At 36.4% G+C, this 24,951-nt stretch overlaps 1 protein-coding gene across 2 annotated transcripts in view; it reads right to left on the bottom strand.

Moving 5' to 3' along the window:
- The window catches only part of Hcf (Host cell factor), a 502,792-nt gene that overhangs the window by 191,013 nt on the left and 286,828 nt on the right, over nt 1-24,951 (bottom strand). For both annotated transcript variants that reach the window (XM_090390794.1, XM_090390792.1), the window contains exons 14-16: nt 23,216-23,522; nt 14,848-15,012; nt 2,950-3,080 (exon numbers count right to left, since the gene is read on the bottom strand). In XM_090390794.1, the coding sequence (XP_090246920.1) occupies nt 2,950-3,080; nt 14,848-15,012; nt 23,216-23,522 (603 nt within the window). The remainder of the gene's footprint in view (nt 1-2,949; nt 3,081-14,847; nt 15,013-23,215; nt 23,523-24,951) is intronic.

Below are 24,951 nucleotides of genomic sequence, written 5' to 3' on the forward strand. Positions count from 1 at the left end.
GCAATTTGTGATAATGCTCTTTGGCTGGAAAGACCTGGTTTTTGAATTTCATCTATGATGAAAAGCATCTTTATCAGGGTTTTCAAGTGAAATTGAATTAGCCAGTCTCATACAGAGGCAACAGCCTCTGTATGAGACTGGAAACTTGGGTTTTTTCATCCTGCCAAATGGGAAAACCAATCAGAAGAACAAAAACAATTTATAGACACAGCAGACAGCCACCCTATCATGAACAGTAATTTGGTCTTTAAGGTGCCTAGTTGCTGGGTTATGCCAGACCACTGAACCTAACATCAAACAGAAGATGGAATGGAATTCCCCATACAACACTTTGATATCTGATAAGAGGATTGCTGACCCAAGCTAACACTTTATAATTCAATCGCATTCCACCCAACTTATGTAATAGCCTTCCATGCTGTATCCTGTCAAAAGCCTAAGCAAAGTCCAAAAGTATCATGGTGTATTCATTCCCCCTGTCTAACTCAATGGTAAATAAATGTGTGTAACAAATTAATTAAACTTGACCTTCACTAAGCAAACCCCTGTTGTTCATTGCTGTTCAATCTAGATTTTCTGTCAACCCATTTCCGTATGTGTGAATTTACTATCTTTTCTAAATCTTTGCCACCTCTCCAAAGATACTCATTGGTCTATAGTTAGATACATCAGTCTTTGCTTCATATTTGTGTAATGGAATACATACATTTGTCCTCAGTACAAATCTTCCCTGTGCTGACTCACATTAAAAAGATAGGTGAAAGGCACAGCTAATTCAGCAGAACACTATTTAAACATCTCATCAGCCCTGTTGCCAAGTTCATATTCAGTTTATGCAATAGCTCTAATGCCTCATACATCTAAGTTTCTTCATCAAGGTGTAAAGGTAGCATTGCACTCTATGTTGCATACACCAAGAAGACAACTTTTAGCAAAATGGGAAATTATTAGCTGAATAATTTCCAATCTCTTTTGCATCTGTCATCCTCATGCTATATGCACTGACAATAGTTATTCTTTCACATTAATTTTTTTTTTTTTTTTACATTCATCAACAACAAAAAAATTCTTTTCAGTTGTCTTTAGCTTGCAGCACTACTTTCTTTTCATACTGGAATTTGGCTATCTGTACAACAGTTGCAACTCTTCTGGTCCACTTTCTTATAATTTTGATAACATGACATCATCCTTACACACAAGTATCCCTTCCACATAGTCTTTTTTCTTAAAAATCTCTTGCTTAATAAGATTTCACATCCATTTCACTCCCACACTATTCATTCTTCAAACTCCAGGGATACATTCCAGCATTCTTGTCCTGACCAGCTTTTCAGCCTTCTCTAATGACTAAAAATTCCTATGCTTCTTCCTTAGTAAAACCTGCTATGGTCATATGTACAAATAAGTCTCATTGTCCAATTCCCTAAATCTGATATTTGCCCATCCCATTCTACATAATACTGCTTGTCATTTAAGATTATTCTCATGTTTAGTGTTGAATACTGCATGAGCAACTCCTTCCTATCCCTAATTATTATTTCTAGAATACAAAATCTCATTGTTATTTAGAAGGATCCAGCTTATTTTTGTCTTAGTTTTGGTAACACCAATTTTCCCAATGTGGCAACTCTCTTCTACTTCTGCCTATTCTAGTTATTTTCCATTGGTACTTCTTATGTTTATGGAGTGTCTATTTTTTGATACTGAGTAACTATTCCATTAGCTTCCCAATTTTCAACTTTTTGCTCAATTTGCTGAAGAACACATTGTGGATCTTCTTTACTGAGCAATGCCTCCTGGCATGACATTACAGAATATATACAGAACCAATACAATATAATTTGTATATTGTATTGGTTATAATTTGGTTGGCTAAATCCCAAATTAACAGCCCATCCTCATTCACTGAGTACTCAGATAGATGTCTAATAATAGGTTGCATTACCAAAAAAGTGAGGAACAGCATTAGCGCAGAAGTCCCTGCATTCTTTATAGGCTTGTGAAGGTCTTTCAAGTTATCTTTTTGAATGTTAGCCAAACCCTGAAAGGATATGGGAAAATCATCCTTCATCTGCTGATCTAATTGTCAAGTAATTATTCTGTGTTGGTTACTCTAGACTGCATCTGTATGTTTTGTCTATTGTTGAAGAATTATTATTTATTGAATTTATTCAATGCTGAATAAGTTCACCTAGCAAGGCAGGAATTTTTTTTTTTTTTTTTTTACCTAATTAATCAATATTAGTGCTTTTGTAAAATTTATTCAAGTCCGACCAGTCTGCCAGTGTTGCTTAGTTGGTTTATCATCTCTCCAGTTCATTTCTTTCTTAAGACAGCGATACACTTGTTGATCCAGTCAAGTTTTCTGAACACATGTTCAATTGTAAGCATAAAAAAAGTGAAGGTTTTGGATCACCTTCGTTAATATCATTCACAAGACTGAAAGTAATCTGTCTTTCTTTTGGTGCAAAGAGCTTCATGACTTTTATTAAATGCTTGGATAAGTTGATTTGATATATTGAACATTTACAAATTTTTTTTTTTAGTTACATTTAAATTTACATTTATGACAAATTCAATTTATTAGCAAAGTTAACAAACTGAATTTGTCCAACCATGGGAGATGTTATGCATTTCAACCAGTTTTGTGTAGTTTGCTACTTGCAAAGCAGCTACAGGGCAGGTTAGCATTAGAGATTGATGAAATTTGTGTGTGTGTGTGTGTGTGTGTGTGTGAGAGAGAGAGAGAGATTAGAAAAATATACTTGAGAGCAAGCAATATTTTGAAATCAATTGATTATATTAGACCTGAAAGTAGTTTTATACTAATTCTTGAGATATAAATGGAAATAATTTTATGCAAAGATATAAGAGTCATCTTATCCATATATAAAAGAAATAAGAGCATTATTACTTCATCAAGGTTGCACATTTACAAACAAATCTAACCTGAATTGTAGCAGTTGATCCAAGTGTTTTTCCTGGTATGGTAACTGTAGCAGGTTTGCTACCACTATGAATTGCAGAGGCTGGCATGGTAATTGTAATTGGTGAGCTGACGGTGCTTGTTATCTGACCTCCTACATAAAAGAAATGCGACTGATGTCATCAGATATAGCTAGAAACTTCTTTAACATATGATTTTTCAAAAAATAGTTTTTCTAAAACTATTTTAGGTTTAAAAATTAACTTCTTTCTTGACAATGGCTTTATAACATTTTTCAAAACCTAACAGAGACTGTCGTCTTCTACTAAATGGCTGGCAAAGATCTTCACTAAAATGTATCAAATCAACATGAAATGCAAAAACATGTGTATGTGTGTGTTTTTTATAACTGATATTATTGTTAACATGAACTGCTGTTATGTGGAAGGTAGACATTAAATATTAGTCACCACGGGTGCATATTATTGTGTTCCCAACGACGGCATACCAAGCCTGAGAGTAAACACTTTCATGACAACTAGATGAGTGTATAAACACACACACACACACACACACACACACACACACACACACACACACACACACACACACACACACACACACACACACACAACCATAAAACTGGATTTTTCATATTATGAAATATAACTCCAACTGAGCATTATATCCAATGTTCTCAGCACTAAGCAACCTGAAGAAATATGTTCTGAGTTCGATTCTACTCGCTGACCTAAACTGGAAGGTGGTCAAGTATGTGGATGTTCTGATTAATACAGGTTACATTCTGAACAGGGGTGCTTAAGGGTCAAAGCTGTATAGGAGACTTCCACGTAGCATTTAAAGGAATGTAGAGAACCGAAGAGGGCTTTTGACCAAATGTCCAATCCTCACTGTCTTGTGGTGCATCCTGTTGGGTATCTAGCTGGGTACCGAAAGAAAGAAAGAGAATGGGGTGGCAATTTGGGATTTAGCAGACCAAATTATATTCTTATTGGCTTAAACCAAAATACAAAATGATGTACAACATGACAAAATTTCATGCTGGCTGAGGCATCGTCCAGTTAAACAAGGGCCCCCATTTTTTCGCCAGGGAACCAGGGCAAACAATGAATAGTCAGATACTGGAACAAATCGGAAAACACATCCCGACACAACATCACCAGAGTTAAAGATTGGTACTATCAACATAAGAAGCCTGAATGGCAAAGAAATGAAGCTAGCTGGGGAATTAGATAAGTACCAGATCGACATAATAGGTGACTGAAACAAAAAAGACAAACTGCTGAGAGCTTTCTGAGCAACAAATACAAAATGTTATATTCAGGCAATGACAATCAAGGAAAAGAAGGAGTAGCCATAGTTTTCAACACAAAATATGAAACTGATCTTCTTGAATGGCAAGCAGTGTCAAGAAGAGTGATGTGGACAAATATCAGAATGAGGAATTGGACAATGAGACTTATTTGTGCCTATGGTCCCACAGAAGGTTCTACTAAGGTAGAAATGGAGGAATTTTTTAATGCTATAGAGAAAGCAACTGACACAATGAAAAAGGAAAAGTTGATCCTTGTTGGGGATCAAAATATCATCATCATCTCATCAAATTCCTGCCATGTACCCTCAAGGGGTGTACAGGATATGATAGTACTAGATGAAAAATTTACATCATTACTAACTGATTATCTACAATTTTCTTCCAAATCAGTCTGTTACTTGTCAAGACTCCAATATTATTAAATCTTATATTTCTATCGTCTAGGGCACTTTGTACCGTATCAATCCACCTATATCTTGGTCTTCCTCTGGGTCGTTTTCATGCCAACCTGGCAGAGAACACTTGTTTGCTATCTTTCCTCTCCCATTCTATTTAAGTGACCATACCACCTGAGATTAGCTCTGCTAACGCATTCCTAGATGTTGACAATGTCAAGTTCTTTCCTAATATCCTCGTTTTTAATATGATATTGCCATTGATACCATCTGTTCACGCCTATAATCTTTCTCAGGACTCTCATATCTGCGGTCTCTAGTCTTTGGTCAAGTGTTTTACTTCTGACCCAGCTCTCAGATCCATAAGTTAAAACTGGTTTGAACACTGTCCTGCATACAGCTAATTTAGTGTTCTGACTAATTTCTCTCTTATTCCATATAAATTTATTCAATTGACTGCCTACTATATATACCAGCTTTGTTGATTCTGTTGTCTATTTCTATATGTAATTTACCATCTTCAGTAAAAATCGTGCCTAAGTAGCTGAAATGTTTTACTTGTTCCACAGGTTCTCCATTCACAACACAGTTGACATTTTCAATGAATCTACCTATTTTCATTGTCTTTGTCTTTTTATTGCTGACCTTCATACCATATCTATTACAAAAGCTATTCAATTTAGTCAGAGAAACTTGCAGACTGGTAGCGGATTTATTTAGAAGTATAACATCATCTGCATAAAGCAAAGAGCTGACATCAACATCTCCAATTCTGATATCATGTTTAATACCATTTTCTTTCATAATGTGATCCATATAGATAATGAATAACAGAGGGGGATAATGTACATCTTTGTCTCACACCAGATTTAACATTAAACCATCTTCCTGTGCTTCCTGCAATTCTAACTGCTGACTTACAACTCAAATAAAGACTAAGTATTGCTTGATATAATGCCCCATTGATACCATATAACTTTAACATATTGAATTTGGCACCTTGTCATATGCCTTTTCCAAATCGACAAAACTTAAATACAGATATCTGTTATATTCCCATGCTTTCTCGACTATTTGTCGTAAAGTGAAGATCTGATCCTGACAGCCTCTATTTGGCCTGAATCCAGCTTGTTCTTCACCAAGCTTTTCTTCCACAATTCTTCTTAACCGTTTCTCAAGTATACTTGCATAGATCTTGCCAGGAACACTCAGTAGGGAAATACCTCTGTAATTCTCACATTCAGTTTTATTTCCCTTTTCATATATGGGTACTATGAGAGCTCTACTCCAATCATCAGGAATTCGTCCCTCTGTCCAGGCTTTCTGAACTATGCAGTGCAGCCACTGTGAGATTCTTATACCACCATACTTCAGCATTTCTGGTCGAATATCATCTACTCTTTCTGCTTTCCACATTTCAAGCCTTTGATGGCTTTTTCTACTTCAAGTATGGATATGTATTCCTGAATGCATGCCTGGTCAGTGTTTTTTATCACTGTGCTGTCATCAGTGCTTGTTTCATTTAGCAGTTTTTCAAAGTAATTACTCCATACTTCAAGGATATCTTTTTCTCCAGTTTTCATGTCACCTTTATCATCTCTAACTCCTTTTACAGCACTCTATCCTCCATTCCTAAGCTTCTTCAACAACATCCAGAATATTTTGCCACCTTCTTGATATTTATTTTCTATATTCTTGTCAGTCTTCCCATGACTTTTGTTTAGCTAGTTTTATACACTGTTTAGCATTCATGCATTTGTCTCTGTATTCTCTAAGAGCACGAGCTGACTTATTTACCAGGAACTTTTGATATGCTTCTTCTTTTCCTTCACTGCCTCTTTAACTTCCTGTGTCCACCATAGAGTTCTAATTTTTCTATCCTTGCTGACAACCTCACAACATGCCTCTCAGGCAGAATCAATCAATGTTTTCTTCAGAGTTTGCCACTGAATCTCCAAGGTTTGATTCCTGTTCTCAAACTCTTTCATTTTTTCTTCAATAATTTTTGTGTATTTTAGTCTACAGTTCACATCTGAGAGCAGGTCAACTTTTATTCTCTTTAAAACTTTCTTACATGTTCTTTTCAATACGAAATTCAATTTTATCCTGCTCAAGACTAAATAGCGATCACTTCCAATTTCAAATCCTCTGTACACTCTGGTGTCCTCCACCAGGGAGAAAACATCACTATCAACAATAACATAGTCAATAAGACTTTTCTTATTCCTTGCCTCTTCTCTCCATGTGAAACTGTGCACATTTTTATTTTGAAACATGGTATTAGCAATAACCATTCCATGTCCTAAGCATAAATCCAACAGGTATTTTCCATTATTATTAGCTTTGCTCTTTTCTCCAAATTTTCCCAAAATATTTCTGTATGTCTCACAATCATTTAGTACTCTGCTATTTAGATCCCCAACAAGGATCAACTTTTAATTTTTCATAGTGTCGGTTGCTTTTTCTAAAGCCTCAAAAAATTCCTCCACTTCTATGGTCCCACAAAAGGTTCTTAGTAGAACCTTCTGTGGGACCATAGGCACAAATAAGTCTCATTGTCCAGTTCCCCCCATTCTCATATTTGCCCACATTACTCTACTTGAAACTGACTGCCATTCAAGAAGATTAGCCTCGTATTTTGTGTTGAATACTATGGCTACTCCTTCTTTTCCTTGATTGTCATTGCCTGAATATAACATTTATTTATTGCTCATAAAGATCTCACCAGTTTTGGTCTTTTTTGTTTCAGTCACTCCTATTATGTCGATCTGGTACTTATCTAATTCCTCAGCTAGCTCCATTTCTTTGACATTCAGGCTTCTTATGTTGATAGTTCCGATCTCTAACTCTGGTGACGTTGAGTTGGGGGTTTGTTTTCAGATTTGTTCCAGTAGCTAACTTTTTGCTGTTCGCCCTGGTTCCCTTGGCGAAAACAACGGGGACCTTGTTTAACCGGGCAACGCCCAGCCGGCATAAAATTTTGTCATGTCATACCATCATTTTTTATTTTGATTTAACCAATAAGAATACAATTTGGTCGGCTAAATCCCAAATTGCCAGCCTATCCTCGTTCGTTCAGTATCGAAGTAGATATCCAAGAGGGTGCACCACGAGAAGGTAAGGATTGGACATTAGGTCAGAAGCCCTGGTCGGTTCTCCGCCTTCCTTTAAAGGCTATGTGGAGGTTTTCTTTCAGTTATACATCTTTGACCTTAAGCCCCCCGGCTCTAAATATTAGAGTAGGAAATGTTTGGCAGACATGCAAAAATATTTTGGGAAAATTTGGAGAAAAGAGCAAAGCTAATAATCATGGCAAATACCTGTTGGATTTCTGCTCAGGACATGGACTGGCTATTACTAACACCATGTTACAACATAAAAATGTACACAAATTCACATGGAGAGAAGAGGCCAGGAATAAGAAAAGTCTCGTTGACTATGTTATTGTTGATAGTGATGTTTTCTCCCTGGTGCAGAACACAAATGTGTACAGAGTATTTGAAATTGGAACTGATCACTATTTAGTTTTGAGTAGGATAAAATTGAATTTCATATTGAAAAGAATAACATGTAAAAAAGTTTTAAAGTGAATAAAAGTTGAGGAGCTCTGAGATGTGAACTGTACACTAAAATACACAAAGATTATTGAAGAGAAAATGAAAGAGTTTGAGAACAGTAACCAAACCTTGAAGAAAACCCTCATTGATTTTGATTTTCTATCCTTGCAAACAACCTCCCCACATGCCAGCGAGAGAGGCATATGGTGAGATTGTATGTAAGGATAGAAAAATCAGAACTCCATGGTGGACACAAGAAGTTAAAGAGGCAGTGAAAGAAAAGAAGAAAGCATATCAAAAGTTCCTGGCAAATAAGCCAGCTTGTGCTCTTACAGAATACAGAGACAAATGTAAGAAAACTAAACACTACATTAAACTAGCTAAACAAAAGTCATGGGAGGACTTTGGCAAGAACATAGAAAATAAATATATAGAAGGTGGCAAAACATTCTGGAGGTTTTGAAGAAGCTTAGAAATGGAGAAAAGAGTGCTGTAAAAGGAGTTAGAGATGATAAAGGTGACATGAAAACGGGAGAAAAAGATATCCTTGAAGTATGGAGTAATTACTTCGAAAAATTGCTAAATGAAACAAGCAGTGATAGCACAGTGGTAAACAACACTCAACAGGCATACAGTCAGGAATACATATCCATTCTTGTAGAAAAAGCCATCAAAGGCTTGAAATGTGGAAAGGCAGCAAGAGTAGATGATATTCGACCAGAAATGCTGAAGTATGGTGGTATAAAAGTCTTACAGTGGCTGCACTGCATAGTTCAGATGGCCTGGACAGAGGGGATGTATTCCCAATGATTGGAGTAGAGCTCTTGTAGTACCCATATATAAAAAGGGAAATAAAACTGAATGTGAGAATTACAGAGGTATTTCCTTACTGTGTGTTCCTGGCACACAGGAGATTTATGCAAGCATACTTGAGAAACGGTTGAGAATTGTGGAAGAAAAGTTTGGTGAAGAACAAGATGGATTCAGGCCAAATAGAGGCTGTCAGGATCAGATCTTCACTTTACGACAAACAGTCGAGAAAGCATGGGAACATAACAAAGATCTGTATTTAAGTTTTGTCGATCTGGAAAAGGCATATGACAAGGTGCCAAGAGAGAAGCTATTCAATACGCTACACAGTTATATGGTGTCAATGGGGCATTATGTCAAGTAATACTTAGTCTTTTTTGAGTTGTAAGTCAGCAGTTAGAAGTGAAGAAAGTACAGGAAGGTGGTTTAATGTTAAATCTGGTGAGAGACATGGATGTACATTATCCCCTCTGTTATTCATTATCTATATGGAGCACATTATGAAGGAAAGTGGTATTAAACATGATATCAAAATTGGAGATGTTATCGTCACCTCTTTGCTTTATGCGGACGATGTTATACTTCTAAATAAATTTGCTACAAGTCTGCAAGATTCCCTGACTAAACTGAATACCTGTTGTAATAGATATGGTATGAATGTCAGCAATAAAAAGACAAAGACAATGAAAATAGGCAGAATCGATGAAAATGTCAATTGCGTTGTGAATGGAGAACCTGTGGAACAAGTAAAACATTTCAACTACTTAGACACAATTTTTAATGAAGATGGTAAATTAAATATGGAAATAGACAACAGAGTCAACAAAGCTGGTATGTTAGGAAGTCGATTGAATAAATTCATATGGAATAAAAGAGAAATTATTCGGAAGACTAAATTAGCTGTATACAAGACAACGTTCAAACCTGTTTTAACTTAAGGATCTGAGAACTGGGTCAGAAGTAAAAGACTTGACCAGAGACTGCAGATATGAGAGTCCTGAGAAAGATTACAGGCATGAACAGATATCAATAATGGCAATATCATATTAAAAAAGATGATATTAGGAAAGAACTTGACATTGTCAGCATCCAGGAATGCATTAGCAGAGCTATTCTCAGGTGGTATGGTCACTTAAACAGAATGGGCGAGGAAAGATTAGCAAAACAAGTTTACTCTGCCAGGTTGGCAGGAAAATGACCCAGAGGAAGACCTAGATATAGGGGGATTGATACGGTACAAAGTGCCTTAGACGATAGAAATATAAGATCTGATAATGTTGGAGTCTTGACAAGTAACAGACTGATTTGGAAGAAAATTGTAGATAAGAAGTTAGTAATGATGTAAATTTTTCATGTAGTACTATCATATCCTGTACATCCCTTGAGGGTACATGGCAGGAATTTGATGATGAAATTCTGAACAAAAAAAAAAAAAAAAAAAAAGCTAGAAATAATGAAACACTGAGTGGTTGGTCTCACAGTATTAGTTAATGAACTGGAAGGATATCAGCAGCACATGGGAAGCTTTGAGAAGATGCTTAAATGATGCAGTATGTGTCCTCTGTGTTTCATTTCACTCCCACTCCAATTGTCCTTATGGATAGAGTGAGAGTGAAATGAATGTAACTTCATTAAGCAAAATCCATAGAAGGAGGAGATGATGGAGAGGAAAATAAGTGTGAAATAAGGTAAAAAAAGAAAGAAAGAATATGCTCCAAACTGCACTTCATATATCTCGTAATAAGTTATAAAATATGTACAGGCTAGAAATGTTGAGTACTGTATAGGAGTTAAGTCCCGGTATGAAAAGAAAGGCTGTACAGGCTAAGAATTTTGTAATTTTGCTGTAAGAACATCAAATGGGTTACAAAAAAACTTCATTACATGATCCCCATACTAAGGAACAATATCAGAAATGAACTGATTTCAAAACGGAAACAACACATGAATCAAATGACATAAAAGAGGAATTGAAGAACCTGAAACAAATCCTGACAAAAGCAGCAACATAAAGCTTAGGAATAAAGAGTAAATGGAATAGAAAAAGAAGACTTTGAAACTGGGACAAAGAAATAGAAATGATAATTAAAAAAACAAAAAATAATTATCAAAAATGGCTAAATTCCAAGACAGTACAAAAATATGGAAAAGAAACAGTACAATTGTAAAAATGAGAAGTAAGAAATATGAGTGTAGGTTGAGTAATTATAATTGGGGACCTCAACTATGGAGCCAGATGGTGTTGCACTGGGCGATGAAATTTATCTCACACCAGACAATCACAATCATTTATGCTGATGATAACAATGACAACAAGCACCTGGTTGGTGAGTGGATATGCTAATACCACTTGGTTCAACCAGGTAGCTGTTCTTGTCATTGTTGTGGTGGTATATCTATATATGTCTAAAGAGACAGCTAGAGTTCTTCACAAATATAATTTCAATGCCACTTTCAAACCACATGTCCAGCTTCCAACCCTCAACCTTCTACTTGCAACTTAGTCCACTTTGAAAAAACGGGTAGATCTGTTAACATCTGCCTTGAACTAAACAAAAACTAAATTCATGATCATTTGTACTGCAAGAGTCAGGAGTGGCAGACCATTCTCTTGGTATGCCTTCAAGACAGGAGTAAAGGAGACAAGAGACAAGACTTCAGGAAGTCTTGTCTCTTGTCTCCTTTACTCCTGTAAACGGAAGAAGACAAATATACTACATAAAAGTCACTATATGTCTAAGAGATTATTTTGGATTCAGTATCAGCTATGAAATCCATCCCTTAACTTCAACCAGTATGGCTGAATTAATTTGCCAAAGATCTGTGAGACAGTAATCTTACATCCACATTCAGTTTGACTTTTCTAAATTAATTTTGTGTCTTTTCCCTAAAGGGCACCTTGATATATACAACAATCTAATTGAGTGCTGTGATTTACCATATTTGCAATTTGTGCTATGAAGATGCTGGTTAAAAACGAAGCAAAATATTAAGTTCAATAAATTAATTATTCATTTTCTTCTGGTGTTGTTTATAATGGTTGGTTGGTTGTTTTGGATTTATGTGTGAAACAACTAAGACTAGGAGGCTAGTATATTGTCTGGTAAATTGCAGCCAGTTTGTTTTATGGGATGAAAAATCCAAGTTTCCAGAATGACAAATTCTGCTGCCTCCACATTAGACTAGCTAACTCATCTTCAATCAAAAAGCCTGAGAAATATTTCACATCCTAGATGAAATTCGAACTCCTATCTTTCAAAGAGCATCATCAATACTGAATAAGCTACGAAGGATCTCTTATTAATACAGTGAATGACTGTTATGAATATCTTTTACTATAGGTACAGCTCTCTATCCAGATTTTGCAAGATTTCATGTAAGAACCTCTTGAAATTTTAAAAACTGTCCTATTATTGTCATTTTTGTTTCGAACTAAATGTACACAGTATGTTTTTTTCTGTCCTGTAAAGAAAAATTAATACAAGGTGAGACAGACAATATTTACTTCAGCCTTTATCTTATATATAGGAGTAATCAGCATTCAGAGAACTTCTCACTGTAGAAACATTACTCCCCACCTATAGCCTAGGTTGACAAACATGGCAATGTAGTTTGCTTTATGTTTTAATTAGCAAACTTCCTCATTCTATGGACGATCACACTTTAACAAAAGATGCATTTTATTTGGTTTTGGAAGTAATTTGGTTTTGCCAACATTTATTTATTTATTTTAACACTGTTTTATTCCAGTTTTGAATACATTTGAGGGATGTAACTTATTAGCTAACTGTTAAGTCATATAAATAATTATGAATGAAGCATCTCAGGGCAAGCTATAAATTATATAACAAAACCATTATGACACTTGTCTTAATGTTAAATCTTCACAATGTTTTACTCCAGCATGGTACAATTATTTTGTTCAAATTGGTTGTAAAGTTTTTTTTCCAAAGAAATTTTGCTCTGAAATAAAATAAACAAAGGCACAACATGACATTGCTAAACTATTTAAAGGCATCTGACAGAATGCTACATGGAAAACTATTACATGAATTAGAGCAAACTGGAATGGCAATGAATCTGGTTGCATAGATAGGGTATTAACTGAGAAACAAACAGGAAAGAGTAGTATATGGTGAAGTGGAATCTAGGAGAATGAGAGCAACTAGTGGAGGGTCTTAAGGCACTGCACTAGAGCCCTTACTCTTTGGGTATTAATAACACAGATAACAATTTAAGAGTATTAAGAGAGACAGTATATGTTTGCCGATAATGCAAAAACTGGGGAGGTACTAGTTGATAAAGGTAATATAGATATTCTGCATGATGATTTAAATAAACTATCATTTAAATAAATTTGTGGACGAAGGATAATGGTTATCAATTTAATGTTGCAAAATGTAAGGTTATGATGCACTTTGGGTTGAAAAGGTTCACTATGGTGTATCACATAGATGGTAATGCTGGACAGATAATTGAAGTTCAGAGAGCATATTGCAAATGTTGGTAAAACAGTTCGAAGGATTACTTGGATGTTGAAGAACAGCTAGGTTTCTTGGGAATCAGGAGGGAGTGGTGGTGAAGATCTAGAAATGAATTGCCAAGATAGTGAAAGTTCTGTGGAATGCTCCCCATAAGGACAGGTTAAGGGCATGCAAGTTGCAAACTAAAGTTTGCTATAGTAGACTTTCTTTAGAACAGCATCATGCCTGGTGATGGATCCTGTGGGAATTTGAACATTTTTTGGTAGTTTTTCATTAAGTAATAAGCAATTTTATAAGCAATATTAAAGTTTGCTATAATGGTGTTTTACTATGGCATGAATCAGTTACACATGCATGCATGCACACAAACACACAAGTAACCCAGCAATGAAGATATTTCACATGCAAACTTTTGTTTGAGCATTGAAATATTTTCATGGCTAAGATGAAATATGGATGAAAGGCAAGAATATAATTTCTTTTTGATTACTATACATTTCTGTTATTTTGTTTTCAATAAGTGCAGCATTGAAACATTGCTATTTATTTTTTTAAGTAAAAGAAAATCATTATAGAATATGTTACTAACTGCCTAATTTTAAATATTACAAGCTGTACTTGAATACACAACTGCTTATAGAAACAAAATTTGAAAATGACATCATCTTCCATCTCCCATACATCATCCCCATTTACAAGAAATGTCATTTGGCTTTCTTCTGTTTAAACAACTTGAATTTATTCCTGAAGGGCTGCAGGATACTTCATGTTCATGCTTAATAAGGCAGAACTGCAAGGTCTGTATTTTCAGGAAATGCAAATTTCTTTATTTGATGCTTGTCATTTGATTTAAGTTTATGATAAGGAATTAAAAAAATAAATAAAATAAGGTTTCTGGACTCAGGATTCCTTGGTAGTGTATATGATTTCCTGTTGCATTCTGTAATTCTCAGATCTGTAATTTCTCAGATCCACCATTCTATCATTTGTAAAAAGTAAGAGAACTGAATGGTTAAAAAGAAAATTAACAAGAAAAGACCTGCAAGTTGACCCTGTGCAAGATAGTTGGAAGCAGTACTGAAAGAACTGAGATAACCATGATGGACAAGTTATTCCTGATGAAGCCTATAATAGAGGCACTTGCTGACAACAACAGACTTAAATGATCAATTAAGCTATTGAAGAATAAGCAGAAATCCTCATTTATAGTTTAGTTCTCTCAATGATATAAATATCTTATTACTTAATTTGAATTGAAATAATTGTAGATTTACCCACATCGAAAATATTTGAAATGTTTTGCAATTAATAATACAACAAAAGAACAATCATATAATACCTGTGGAAGCCGCTGTAGTTATTATTGTGATTGCTTGTTGTCCTGATGAGGTTAAACCCGATGAAGAGACAACAATCATCTTCACGCCACTAGGAGTGTTAACAGTATTTAACTGGGCTCCAGAAACAATTGGTAAAACATTTACTGAAGTCGTACCAGTTTTTGCTAAAAGAATACATAAGAAAATATATTTAGATTCTTTAAAGAAAGAAAAGTCACTGGTGTCCTATTTTAACAATTTCAAGTATGTTTATTAAGTACAGTAGCAGTGCACTATAATGAACATAAAAGAATTTTAACACAAGTGACATACAATAACATGCCACAGAAAAGTTCCAGCCTAAAACTCCTGCAAAATTAATGTATTAAGTTTCAAACAGTTGAAAGTTCAAAACATTCACTGTAGTGAAACAAATTTTCCTAATAAACGATAACACAATCTACATCTTGACATTTTCATGTGCTGAATATGTAAGGATATCACATGTATTTTTAATTTTATCTACCCAGCACGAAAACAACATTTAATATCTATGATGCTACGATGCAAGGTGTGAAAGGAGATAAAAGCTATGCAATGGCTTATATTAGAACAAGAAGAGTTGGAATATCAATTTTGGACCCACCATCCCCCAAAATTGAAATCAACAAGCTTGATTTGGACCAGGGGTGGGGAACCTTTTTAGTATCAAGGGCGAAAATTGCTAATTTAAAAACTTCCGCGGTCGACTGGAAAATAAAATATTTTTTATTAAAAAAAAATAAATTCAATAAAGTTGTCAACTGGTTAATTACAAGGCACTCGCATCACTGCATGAGAAAATGTCATGGCGGTAATTGAGAAGCAACCAATCAGAGAAAGTCTGAGCTTTGCCCGCGAGAAATGCTCCTGTTTCTTTTTATTTTAATGGCTGGTCTCGATTTGATGGTTGCCAGAAGTATGACGATCATATTTTATGTAATATAGTTATTTTTGATTTTGTATATTTAATTATAATAAATTTAAATTATTATAAAATTTCATAACAACAACAGATGACCAGACATGGAGGGGTGTGGTTGGGAGGAACGGCGCCCCTGACCTTAACGCGAATGTGTTGAAATTATTGGACTTCTGCTGTACTAACAGTTTGTCCATAATGAATACCTTCTTCCAGCACTGAGAAGTCCATAAGTATACCTGGTACAGGGATACACTAGAACAAAGGTCTCTGACTTCTTTATAGTCTCATCAGACCTATTTTCCTCAGTGTTGGACGTTCGTGTGAGAAGAGGGGCAGAACTGTCAACTGACCACCACCTTGTTGTGTGCACTCTACGGCTTCAGAAACCAGATGCTACCATCAACGCTGGCAGGCCTAAGCAGCTATACCGCGTGAAATGGGAGACATTGGAAAATGACGCTGTGAGAAAGAATTTTGCAGATGACATTTCCTCCAGGTTCAAAGAGATTCCCAAGCATACTGCAGATGTTGAGGAGGAGTGGAAGCTGTTCAGAACAGCTGTCACTGCCTCTGCACTCTCATGCTGTGGCAGAAAGTGGCTTGGCGTGGCAACGGGCAGTGAGAAAAGGACATCTTGGTGAAACCAAGAAGTCCAAAAAACTGTCCAGGCAAAAAGGGAGTCCTACCTAGCATGGCTTAGGGTTAGGTCACCTGAGATGCGTTTGCGGTATGCTGAGACACGAAAAGCTGCTGCTGAGGTAGTAAAGACAGCAAAGCAGAAGGCTTGGGAATCCTTTGGAGAAAGATTAGACTCATCCTATGCAAATGCAAACAAAGTATTCTGGCAGACTATCTGCCGCCTTCAAGGGAGGAAATCGTGCACAGCAAGGGCAATTAAGGCCTCTGATGGTGCACTTTTAAAACCGAGAAGGATATCCTCCACAGATGGAGGGAATACTTTGAGAGCCTTCTTAACCTGGGTGGCCCAGCAGTTGTGGACAGCCAAGAGGTGCAGATCGGAGCAATGATTAGTCTCAATGCAGAAGAGGTCCATTTAGCAATAAAATCGTGCTAAAATCGAGCAAGGCTGCTGGCGATGATGAAATTCGGCCCAAAATTCTAAAAGCCTTAAATCGAGACCGGGTTCTCTGGCTGACTCGAATGTGTCAGGCTGCTTGGATATCTGGGCGGCAGATAGGCATAATAATACCAGTCTTCAAGAAGGGAGACCAGAAGGATTGCAGTAACTATCATGGCATCTCTCTGCTCAGCCAGCCTGGGAAAGTATATGCTAAGTGCTTGGAAAGACGGTGCAGGAACATAGTTGAGTCAAAGTTCCAGGAAGAACAGTGTGCTTTCATCCTGGTAGAAGCACAACTGACCAAATTTTCACTTTAAGGCAAGTCTTTGAGAAATCTTGGGAATATGCCAAGAATGTCTACACATGTTTTGTGGACTTCGAGAAGGCATATGACCGGGTTCCTCAGGATAAGCTTTGGCAAGTAGTACAGGAGTATGGAGTGGATGGGCAACTATTAGCTGCCATCAAATCCCTGTATGAATGCCCAGAGTTTTGTGTCAGGGTAAACAGCACAAAGTCTGAACCTTTCAGTCTCCGTTGGCCTCCGCCAAGGGTGTGTTCTGTCACCACTCCTTTTCATAATATTTATGGACTGGAATGATAGGCACAGCCGAGGCAGTGAGTGTGTCAGAATTGGAAGATGTAGCATTGGACGTCTGCATTTTGCAGATAACCTAGTTCTGCCTAGCTCCTCCACAGATGACCTCCAGCGGACCCTGGATAGATTTGTAGCTGTTTGTGCAGACGCCGTAATGAATCATCAGAGGGCCAAAACTGAAACATTTGTGGTCTCAAGACAACCATCACAGTGCACTCTACATGTAAGTGGAGTCCCAATGAGGCAGGTGGAGAAGTTTAAATACCTTGGGTCCATATTCATGAATGATGGAAAATGGGATGTAGAGCTAGATACGCGAATTGGCTTAGCAAGCTCAATATTGTGAGAGCTTGGCCATTCGGTAGTATTGAAGCGGGAGTTAAGCCCGAAGACAAAGCTGGCTGTCTTCAATACAGTCTATGTCCCCGTCCTCACCTATGGTCATGAAGTTGGGTAATGACCGAATGAATGCAGACACGAATCCAAGCGGCTGAAATGAGGTTCCTTCGAGGGGTTATGGGGGCTGACAAAACTCGACAGAGTCAGAAGCTCTGCAATTCGGGAAACCCTCAATACTCAACCGCTGCTTCTCCGTGTTGAGAGATCGCAGTTACGTTGGTATGGGCACCTGGTCAGAATGCCACAAGAGAGACTCCCTCAGCAGGCCCTCTTTTCCCAGCCAGAGGGTGGGAGGCCACGTGGAAGGCCAAGGACTCGCTAGATAGATTATATCCAAAACCTTGGGTGGACATGTTTGGGAATCCCACCAGAACACCTGAGCTTGGTGGCAGAGGATCGTGACCATTGGAAGTTCCTCTTGCAGCTGTTACCCCCACAACCCAATTAGGAAAGGTGGGCCTTGAAGATGTATGTATGTATAAAATTTTATTTACATGTACATACGAGTACATCAGCAAAGGAACGAATTGAAATAGACTCGTGGGCAAAATTTCACCCGCAGGCGAGGGGTTCCCCACCTGTGATTTGGACTGACAAGACAACTCTTCCTATGCAGTCTTGTTTTACAGCACTTTAAGTTATGAGAAGATCAGGCATTCCAATTTTTAACTGAGAATTGGATCAGAAATAAAATAGCCAATCAAAGATAGACCACAGACACAAGTAATGAGAAAAATTAGAGAAGTCAACAAATGGCTTCAATGGAAGAATCATTAAAAATGCAGATATCAGAAAAGAAATTCAAGAATGAGCCAAGCTAGTCTAAGGTGGTATTGCCACTGAAACAGAATGAGAGAGGAAAGGCTAACAAAACAGATAAAAAGACTCCGAGGATGACCAAGATCTTAATTGATGCAATTAAGTATTTTAGAAGACAAAAATGTTGGATGTGACCATATTAGAGACCAGGCAAATAACATATTAATCTAGAAGGAAGTTTCACATATGAAACTAGTAATAACACACAAACTTAATCATGTAATATTGTTATATCCTATACAGCCAATAAAGGTACATATCAGGATTTGATGATAAAGAAAGGTTTGGCTGACATACTAAATTTTATAACTAACATTTTGCTTAGAAAACAAAATATGAAGCAGACTATTTTAGTTCACTGTGTGTGTGTGTGTGGACTGCACGGATAGCCGAGTGGCTATGCGCTTCACAACCATATGTCTGGGAAAGGAGTATCCTGGGTTAGATTCCTGTCACTGATTTGACAAGCTTTGGATCTTTCTGAGGCATAGCCAAGCTAGCCAGTCTTTGGTGTAGACTGCAGAGTTTTCTCCCCAGTTTATCTGTTGTTTTTTTTTTATCCTGCAAGCAGGCAAACTGGACCTTGTGAACTCAATGCTTCTACAGACATAGGATACATCGAGAGGCATAGGACTAACCACCATATCCTTATATAATGATTGTGGTTAAATTAATAGAAAACCCTTGCTGCAAGGTAAGGAGGAAGAAGTGTGTGGGGGGGAGGAAATAAACATGTCACAGTGCTTGAAAACTAATAAAAAGAATCTGTATACCATTCTGCAATAGTTTGCATTGCCTACCCCTGCCCACAAGTATGGAAGGAGGAATAAAAACATTATGATTCTTAAGTTAGAATAAGAAAAGGCTTTACACCAAATCTGGAGACCATGGCTTTTTGTTTAGATAATATTCACAAAAGTTGGATTTGGAACTCAAGGTCAAGGGAATACATCAAAATCTTTATACTGTAATGATACATAGAGGCTGTATTTCCCAAATCATAAAGTTGGGGGGGGGGGGGGGCAAACTTTGTTTGCTTACACTTGGATAAAGGATTAAACCAAGTATATAATTTCTTGGTATCTTTAATTTATAGTATAACCAAGTGGAAAAACTTCCAGCAACTATCTCTGATCCAAAGTATTTTAATAATAAGGTGTGACACCTTCATCGACTTGTATATGAAAATATGACTTCTGCATTACTTCAACATTAGTATCACCTCTGGGTCTGACTCCCACTGATGAGGCCTCAATAAATGTTGAAACTGATCTGGGTAACGAACCTTTCCATAATGCATAGTATTATACATGTTTACAAGGATATGTGCTTTGCATTATGGGATATTAAGGCAAGTGATGTGAAGTCATTAGCTTCTATATACGAGTTGCCCCTGTCCTGAAAATACTTCAGGTCACAAACTTTATTTGCTTACACTTGGATAAAGGATTAAACCAAGTATATAATTTCTTGTATCTTTAATTTATAGTATAGTCAAGTGGAACATCCTCCAACTCAATTTAGTTCAATTCATGTTCAATTTATAATTTATAATGGAACATTAATACATGTTCAATTTAGTTAACTGATCTTGCAGAACTGTACTGTATTTATTTAAAATATCCATTGATATCAGACTGATGCTGATTCCTTCATACAGAGATGATTAATAAGAGTAGAAATAATGCTTAGCAGCAACTTTAGTAGCACTAAATTTTACATCAAACCATATTCCTGTACCTCCTTCAATTGTAACTGCTGAATTGTTACAACTTAAATATAGATTATGCATCGCCGGATATTATGTCATGTTTAAAACCTTATAACATAGTGTTTTGAACAGCTTTTCTCTTGGCACCTTGTCATATTCCATTTTCAGATCTAAAAACTTATTATTCCCATGATTTCTCAATTATCTATCCTAAAGTAAAAATCTTGACAGCATTCAGCCCCACATAAAGTTGATGTTTGAATTATAAAAGAGACTGCTGCCACTTTTAGACACTCTCCTTGAAATCTCCCAACAAAACTTGGCTATTCGGTCTACAGAAATCCAACATACATAGGAAAAATCCTCCATGCAACATCCTACCACCATCTAACACAAAAAACTGGTATCATGAAAACTCTATGAGAATGGGCATATAACACTTCCAGCAATATAGAGATAAAAAGCCAAAAATTCAAACATATTAGTCTTATCCTTTCAAATAAGAAACAGGAAATGTCCTAAAAGATCTTTCCACCTCCCACATGCACATACCTAGAAAAAAAATAGATGGACAGAAAAACAACAAGAATATAAAAGTATTTCTCCCTTACATGCAATCTGTTCCAGACAAGACTGCAAACATGCAATGTGCAAAACTGGCTTTCTACCACAAAATCGCTAGTCTCCTTAACACTCCAAGACCTCAGCATTCACTACTCAAAAAAACTGAAGTATACAGGATTAATTACTCAGTAGACTTTGCTTTGTGGGTCAAACAGGCTAGTCAGAAGCAATATACCAGTCAAAATGAAAGAAGGATGTGGAGAAAAAAACTGAAATCATAAATCAGGACTAACGAGAAAAATCATCAAGTACCATGGCAGCATACAGAAATACTCTATTGATTACAATTTCTTCATCAGAGTTTTCAAAAAACTCAATGGAAATGTTAAACTGTAATCAATTTAACAAGGTATAAAAGATGATAAAGTAAGATTTAGAAAAGCTGGATGAATCGGAAATCTCATTCACCAAAGACAATTTTTTCATATCGGGAATATGTAGTAACTTAATTTTGAATATCGGAATCACATTGAATAATCTTCTGTATTACAGAATGTGGGTTGATTTGTGTCGTTCATGGTTAGAAGCGAGGGGGGGGGGATAAAGGTTTTCATTAGGTGTTTAAAGGTGAAGCGGATGGGTCCTAATGGAAGCAAAATCTGCATTAGGTACATAAGCTCTTTCTCCAATGTTCATTGTCATGGAAACTTACATCTGAGCAGGCCGGAGTTTGAAGGATATCGTTTTACATTCTCATCTCGTAAAGGGAGGATGTACAATGGTATGAAAATATGCGGGATGTGTGTTAATTTGTTGATAAAACAGCCATGCCACCACAGGCCATTATCAGATTACCACGTGTAATTTTTTGATTACATGTGGTAAGTCGCTCTTAAAGCCTTAACTTTTTAAAAGAAATCATTAAACTTTGACGATTCCTTAAATGAAATAATAAATTGTGCCCTCTCATTTCCTATTAAAGCTAGATAAGAGTGGACATGATTTATTTCTTGTATCGAAAAAGCATCTGCAAGGTTAGCCTAGTGGCTATGTGCTTCGCAACCATATGCCCAGGGAAGTAGTGTCCTGGGTTCAATTCCTGTCGACGACATGAGGAGCTCAAGCATCTTCCTCAACCTTTAGCCAAGTTAGCCGGTCTTGGGCATGGGCAGCAGGGTCCCCCCCCAGTTTATCTGGGGGTTTTCATCCTGCAAGCAGGCAAACCGGCCCTGTGAACACACAGGTTACAGTCATAGGATACCTCCAGGAATAAGGAGTAACTAATCTATTCCGTAGGATTTTGGTTCCGAATGCTACACGGCAAAAAGTGTAGGTCTACGCGTGAGCGTAACATTAGAATTAGGATAGGATCGAAAAATGATACTTCATTATGTTTGGTCATCTTTCATCAAAAGTCAGACACAAGCAGATCAGTGACATTATATGTACCACATCACTAGTCATCATTACACATGAACTGCACATGCAACACTGGTTGCATATTTCAAATATTCTTTTTTTACCTAACACCATTTGTTTGCAAGTTGCAAAAAACCAGTCAATGTAATATCGTTTAGTGTATTTCACCCTCCTGATAAAATGCAGTATAATGCACATAAACTAGTAGAGATTAAAACTTATAATTGGTTAACAAACAGTTTCCATGTGGTAGTTTATAAAAAACTTTTGCCGAGAATTAAAATGTTGAGCAGAGAACTGCTCTTATTTGAAATGAAAACTGATCACACAGTTCTTTCAATACTGTTGTCTAGTCAGCTCTGAAGTTGTTTGCCATATATAGGGATACCTCTGAAACAAAGAAAAAAAACTTTCTCCAATTATAGTTCACAAATAATGAAGCATGATGCCTGGAAGCAGTGTTTGCACACCATAAACAAAATCAATGACATATTTATATAGATAGTCCCCCCCCACCACCACCACCACCACCAATGGGTTAATATCAATATCAAGCTATTGCCTCCTTTTCTTTTTGCACATTATAATCAGCTTCAGAGAAAACTTTTTATTTTCCTCACTATGGAGAATAAATAAAATTTAAAAATTAGTTGATCCTTATCCCCCAGCTTTTGTCAAGTCTGGGTCAATTTCAATCACAAGAAAATGGTTTAGAGAATTATATATATTATATAGTAACAATGAATTAATAGAATCATTTTAATATAATTACAGTACATGAATATCAGTTGTAGGTACTTGAAACTAAAATTAAAAAAAGTTTATTATAATACCTTTTCCAGCCTCTACTGTTGTTGTGCCTGCATTAACTGTCTTCAGCTGTGCATGCGTGGTTACAACAATTATCTGTGTTGTTGGTGCTGTCAATTTTGGAACAGTAGTCAATATCTTGGCAGCAGTACCAGGTTGTCCAGATTTTGGGGCTGCAATCACAATTGTTTGTTTTGGTATGCTACTAATGGTAGTAGTCCCTGCGCTGACTCCAGATGTTGCAGCTGTTGTTGGCTTGGCCATAGTAAGAATATTTGTGGGAAGAGTACGGAGAATAGTAGTAATCACCTTTTGAGCTTGGACAGAGCTCTGCAACAATGCAAAGTATATGAGAACAAAAGTGTAAATAACTATTAAATAAATGTAATACAAACTAATTTGAAACAAATATTAAATTACCAAATAGATTATTACAAGAGATATATCCAGCATGATTTTCTACAAAACAAATTTATCAATGCTGGGGAAGATGGGAATAGATAACAGATTGGTTCTGTGAATGATACCAGCAAGTTGTATATACATGGGAAGAAACAGTGTCCCAGACAAAGTGTGGCACTTTACAGTGAGGAGGTATAATACAGTACTGGTGGAAATGTGGTTCAGACTGAACATCTGGGGGGGGGGGGTGATAGTTGTCAGTGGCCTGAAGTTAGATAACACTGCAAGAGTTGCAAAGACTACACGTCACATTGATACTTTGATAAGGAGACCCTGATAAGTAGAAATAAGGATGATTGTGTCAAAACAAAAGTTGTTTTAGTTACTCATCTCTGAATCCTTTCCAGACTTTCCACATCATAAATCTACTCTTCTCACTTCTTCAGCTTACATTTATGCAACTTTGAAGTATGGACTCTTACCTTCTACTCTATATATAATTCCTCACTTCAAATCATGTTATCATCCCATTTCTGTATATCCACAGAAGTCTGCAGTTTACACTCCCTCAATCTCTTGCTATAATCAACGTTACAGAGTCCTTTGCTTTAGTTACTCATCTCTGAATCCTTTCCAGACTTTCAACATCATAAACTAAGTGACCAAATTTATGCATTTTAGTCCATGTATTGGTCAGACCCGAATACTGAAAATTACCATGGCAGTCAACATGTTAAACACTGCATTGATATAAATAATAGGATAGAACAAATAGGATATATTTAATGTATTTCTTTGGCCTTTGATTCCATATAAGTCTGATTCTGATCACTAACTACATACCTTTTTATAAGTCAATATATAGTTCTATATGTTCAATGACACCCATCCCCCTCATATCTAGGTGTATACCAAATAAATGTACTTGTCTTTGTGCATGGCCAAAACTGCATGCACAATGGAAATTGAAAAAGAACATAAAAGCCTTATCTGTTTAATCCACCATAGGAAAACAGGCATTTCTGATCCTGTTCTGCAGATATTTCATAAGAATGACTGGAAATGCATGCAAATCTTCTTACATCCAACCAGAAGATGAGTTTAAAGAAGCTTGTGAGACTTTCATAAAACAACCAAATATAAACAATAAAAGTGGCCTTAAAATTTGCAAAATTTTTGTAATTTACAAAATTTACAATACTTAACCTTTATTTGAGTTGTAAGTCAGCAGCTAGAATTGAAGTACAGGAAGTTGGTTACATGTTAAATCTGGTGTCAGACAAAGATATACGTTATCCCCTCCGTTATTCTTATCTATATGGATCACATTGTGAAGTGCTATTAAACCTGATATCAA

The sequence above is a fragment of the Typopeltis vanoorti genome, chromosome 3 (assembly GCF_054136105.1).
Source record: "Typopeltis vanoorti isolate ZY-2024b chromosome 3, IOZ_Tvanoo_1.0, whole genome shotgun sequence".
In the NCBI taxonomy this organism is placed as follows: Eukaryota; Metazoa; Arthropoda; class Arachnida; order Uropygi; family Thelyphonidae; genus Typopeltis; species Typopeltis vanoorti.